The sequence below is a fragment of the Heterodontus francisci genome, chromosome 21 (genome assembly GCF_036365525.1).
Source record: "Heterodontus francisci isolate sHetFra1 chromosome 21, sHetFra1.hap1, whole genome shotgun sequence".
Taxonomy (NCBI): domain Eukaryota; kingdom Metazoa; phylum Chordata; class Chondrichthyes; order Heterodontiformes; family Heterodontidae; genus Heterodontus; species Heterodontus francisci.
The window spans coordinates 27,405,089-27,409,895 of NC_090391.1; the positions used below are offsets into that span (position 1 = coordinate 27,405,089).

At 45.8% G+C, this 4,807-nt stretch overlaps 1 protein-coding gene across 1 annotated transcript; it reads left to right on the top strand.

Moving 5' to 3' along the window:
* The first annotated feature begins 700 nt into the window (after positions 1-700).
* Positions 701-1,801, top strand: LOC137381066 (involucrin-like). The gene has a single exon (XM_068053457.1). The coding sequence runs from the start codon at positions 701-703 to the stop codon at positions 1,799-1,801; it is 1,101 nt and encodes a 366-aa protein (XP_067909558.1).
* Positions 1,802-4,807: the final 3,006 nt, after the last annotated feature.

Consider the following 4,807-nt stretch of genomic DNA (forward strand, 5'->3'; position numbering starts at 1 on the left):
GGGGCTGTCAGTGCTTATGAACGAACGAACCGCGGTGCCAGACGATATTAATGAAAGAGACAGGGTGCCAGAACATATGAATGAAAGAGACGGGGTGCCAGACCGTATGAACGAAAGAAAAAGGTTGACAGACCATATGAACGAAAGAGAGGGGCTGACAGAGCGAATGAATGAATGAAACAGGGTGATGGACTGTATGAATGAAAGGGATGCGGGAAAACCCTATAAATGAAAGAGACGGGCTATAAGACCATATGAAAGAAAGAGATGGGATGACAGACTGCAGGACCGAAAGAGACCCGGTGCCAGGCCATATGAATGAAAGAAACAGAGTGACAGGCCGTATGAACGAATGACACGGGTGAAAGACTGTATGAGAAAGAGATGGGGTGACAGACCACATGAGCGAAAGTGACAAGCTGCCAAACCGTATGAATGAAAGAGACAGGGTGACAGATCGTATGAACGAAACAGAGGAGGAAACAGACCGTATGAACAAAAGAAGCGGGGTGTTGGACCAAATGAATGAAAGAGATGGGGTGACAGACTGTATGAATGATAGAGACGGGGTGCCAGACCGTATGAAGGAATGCGAGGGGTTAACGGAACGTATGAACATCGGAGAGGGGTTATCAGACCCTATTAATGAAAGAGGGGGGATGACACACCATATGAATGGAAGGGATGGGTGATAGACCGTATGAACGAAAGAGAGATGGTGACAGATCGTATGAGCAGAAGAGATGGGGTGACAGACCGTTTGAACGAGAAAGTGGGGCTGACAGAGCGTATGACCGAAAGAGATGTGGTGACAGACTTCATGAATGAAAGAGAAGGGCTGACAGACCGTATGAACGAACGAGACGGGGTGACAGAGCATATGAACGAAAGAAAAGGGGTGACAGACCGTATGGACGAAAGAGAGGGAGTTACAGTGCATATGAACGAAGGAAAGGGGGTGTCAAATCCTATGAACGAAAGCGACGGGGTGCCAGACCATATGAACGAACGAGACGGGTTGCCAGGACCTATGAATGAAAGGGACGGAGTGACAGAACGTATGAACGAAAGAAACGGGGTGACGGACCATATGAATGAAAGAGATGGGGTGCCAGACCGTATGAATGAAAGCGAGGAGGTAACGGACCGCATGAACAACGTAGATGGGCTATCAGACCCTATTAATGAAAGAGAGCTGTCTGCAGAGCGTATGGACGAAAGAAACGTGTTGACAAACTGTATGAACGAAAGAGATGGGGTGACAGACTGTGTGAATGAAAGAGAGGGGCTAACAGAGCGTATGAATGGGAGGGACGTGGTGACAGACCGTATGAACGAAGGAGAGATGGTGACAGATCGTATGAATGAAAGAGAGATGGTGACAGATCGTATGAATGAAAGAGAGGGGCTGACAGAGTGTATGAACGAAAGAGATGTGTTGACAGAATGCATGAACGAAAGAGAGGAGGTAACAGACTGTGTGAACTTAACAGAAGGGGTGATAGACCATACAAACAGAAGAGACGGGCTGACGGGCCGTATGAACGAAAGAAACGGGGTGACGGACCATATGAATGAAAGAGGCGGGGTGCCAGACCGTATGAACGAAAGCGAGGGGGTAATGGACTGTATGAACAATGGAGAGCGGCTATCAGACACTATTAATGAAAGAGAGCGGCCGGCAGAGCGTATGGACGAAAGAGACGTGTTGACAGACCGTATAAACGAAAGAGACAGGGTGACAGACAGTATGAATGAAAGAGAGGGGCTGACAGAGTTTAAAACGGGAGGAATGGGGTGACAGACCGTATGAACGAAAGATAGATGATGGCAGATCGTATGAACGAAAGAGACGGGTTGACAGACCTTATGAACGAAAGAGAGGGGCTGACAGAGCGTTGGAATGGAAGAGACGGGGTGACAGACCGTAGGAACCAAAGAGATGGGGTGGCAGACTTTCGGAATCAAAGAGACGGGGTGCCAGACTGAATGAACGAAAGAGACGTGCTTTACAGATCGCAGGTACGAAAGCGATGGGTTGACAGTCCGTAAGAACGAGAGAGGGGGTGCCAGACCGTATGAACAAAAGAGACGGGGTGACAGTCTATATGAACGAAAGAGATGGTTGACAGATCATACGAACGAAAGAGACAGGGCTGCAGCGAGTGAGAAAAAGGCAGCAGACCGATTGATACTGAAATACAGACAGGGAGTGAGAGAGAGAATTGAAGAGAGAGTGGGAGAGAAAGAGAGAGGAAAGGTACAGAGCACCAGACAGAGTGAGGTAGAGACGTGGAGAAAGGAATGAAAATGTCAGATGGGTAGACGGAATGTCAACGAGAGATAGACAGGGAATGAGCGAGAGAGAGAGAGACAGAGACAGAGAGGGTGAGAAAATGAGAACGGGCGGGAGTGTGAGTCAGACTGAGCACACAATCAAGAGATAGATAAATCAAAAAAATAGAGATATATATAGAGAGCTAGAGAGACACTGAAGGCTTGTGAGAGAGAATGAGACTGATACATACAGGGCGTGTGTGAGAGAATGAGACAGAGAAAGAGATGGCGAGTGAGAGGCATGAGGCAGGGAAAGAATGGGGCTGTCATGGAATGAGAGTGATAGTTTGAGAGAGTCAGGTTGGCAAAGAAAATGAGAGAGAGACAGAGAACGAGAGAGAGAGAAAATTAGAGGGAGAGAAATAGGGCGAACGAAATTGGGGAGGTAGAGCATGAAAAAAAGAGAGGAAGGATGACATGGAATGAGAGAGTGAGTCAGACACGGAGAAAGACAGACATAGAATGAATGAGAGATGGGCGAGTGAGAATGAGATGGACAGTGAAAGACAGCGAGATAGACAGACAGCGAGTGTGACTGATGGAGCGAGAGGAACAATGAGAGTGAGGGGCAGACAGACAGAGACTGAGAGAAAGACAGACAAATGGACCTGAATTGGTTCATCGTGAGGTTTGAGCTGCGATTGGAATTGGCATGTGTCACTGCATCCAGAACATTCCCCAATCTCTGTGTGGGCTAATAAGGGGGAACAGACATTTTCAAACTGCAGTAATGATAGCGACACGGGCTTCGAGTTAAATGTTTCACATCAACAAAACAGGACCCCTGGTCAAACTGGTTCTGTCCACTATTGTGCTGAATTAATCTGTCAGTGGGCAGGCCCCCAAAGAAGATATTTAACAGCATCCCAACGTGTACCATATTCACCGGTGAAGCAAATTGTTGAGCTGGGTTGTGTCTGGGTGGAAATGAGTCCCAGGTCAAATTCCAAACCGTCTCCCTCCCTCTCTGTCCAGTGGAAGGGATATTTCTCTCAGTCTGGTGAGTGTGGGTTGTGTGCTCGCCTTGTGGCTTCCATCGATATTTCTTTTGATCCTTAGCTTTCCAACTGGCATTCGTTTGTATTGGGATGTTGCTGAGAGATTGTCAGGACGACTGAAAGAAAACAGTTTAGGGATCTTGCTACACCTATTCCTGAGTATGTTTTGCTTTGATTTATCCAATTTAATTTATTTTACTTCACTGCTCCTGGTGGCATCTGTTTTACTTTAGACACTATCATGACAATATGTGAAGAGAGTGAGAGGGTTTTGGGATGCGGAATATTATTGGACAGGGTGTCCATCCACCTTGGACAGTTTCCTTCACCCAGAGGCAGGATTCAATGCGACTACCTGCATTTCTGTCTGGCTTTTGATCCCTCATTTCAACATGGGCCTGTTGGATTGGGGTCCTTGATTTTTAAAATGGTTTAAAGTTTTGTTTAATTTATGCCTGGCCCGTCATTACGACACGAACATGTTAATCCTCGATGCAGTCATTTCGGAAGGATAGGCGGAGGGCAAAAGGAGGTGTGATAGCGCTGTTAATGCAGGACGAGATCAGTACATTAGTGAGGCAGCATCTTAGATCAAAGGAGCAAGATGGAGAATCAGTTTGGGTGGAGCTACGAAACAGCAAGGGGGAGCAAAAATTGGTGGGAGATGTTTTGTAGACCACCAAACTACAGTGATAATGTTGGACATGGTAAACATCAGGATATTACAGCTGCATGTAACATGGGCAATCCAGTAACAATGGGCATCTTCAATTTACAGATAGATTGTCTCATCCTAATTAGCACGAATTGTCTGGAGGATGAATTCCTAGTATGTGCATTCCGAATATGTGTACGAGATGGATGCCTGGAGCAGTATGTTGAAGAAGCCACTAGGGCTTGAGCTATTTCAGACTTCGGATTTTGTAATGAGAAAGGGCTAATTTATAACCTTGCTGTAAAGGAGCCATTATGAAATCGTGTCCACAATATGAATGAATTTTACAATTGAAAAGGATATAGCTCATTTTAAAACTAGGCTTTTAAATCTGAACAAAGAAAACTATGAAGATATGAAGGGCAAGTTGGCTATGGTGTATTGGGAAAATACAGGAAATGATTTGACATAGCCAGGCAATGGCTGGCAGTTAAAGAGGTTATTTCACGGTTGACAACAAATGTACATTCGTCGAAGAAGCAAAAACCCAACAGGAATGGGGATTCAACAGTGGCTAACAAAATAAGTTAAAGATAGCATTAGGTCAAACTTGTAAGCCTTGTGAGGTCGCCAGGAAAAGAGGCAAGCCCGAGGATTGGGAGCAATTGAGAAAGCAACAAAGGAGAACCAATCAACTCATGGGGTAAGGGGAAATAAATCTGGAATGTAAGCCTGCTGGCAACTTAATGTATCTTTATGCATTTGAAAAGGAATAGATTAGCAAGGACGAATGTGTGTCCATTGCAAATGGAGAAAG

What these genes read in the sequence shown, in the direction of transcription:
- LOC137381066 (XM_068053457.1), top strand. Translation starts at nt 701, where the DNA reads ATGAACGAAAGAGAGATGGTGACAGATCGTATGAGCAGAAGAGATGGG.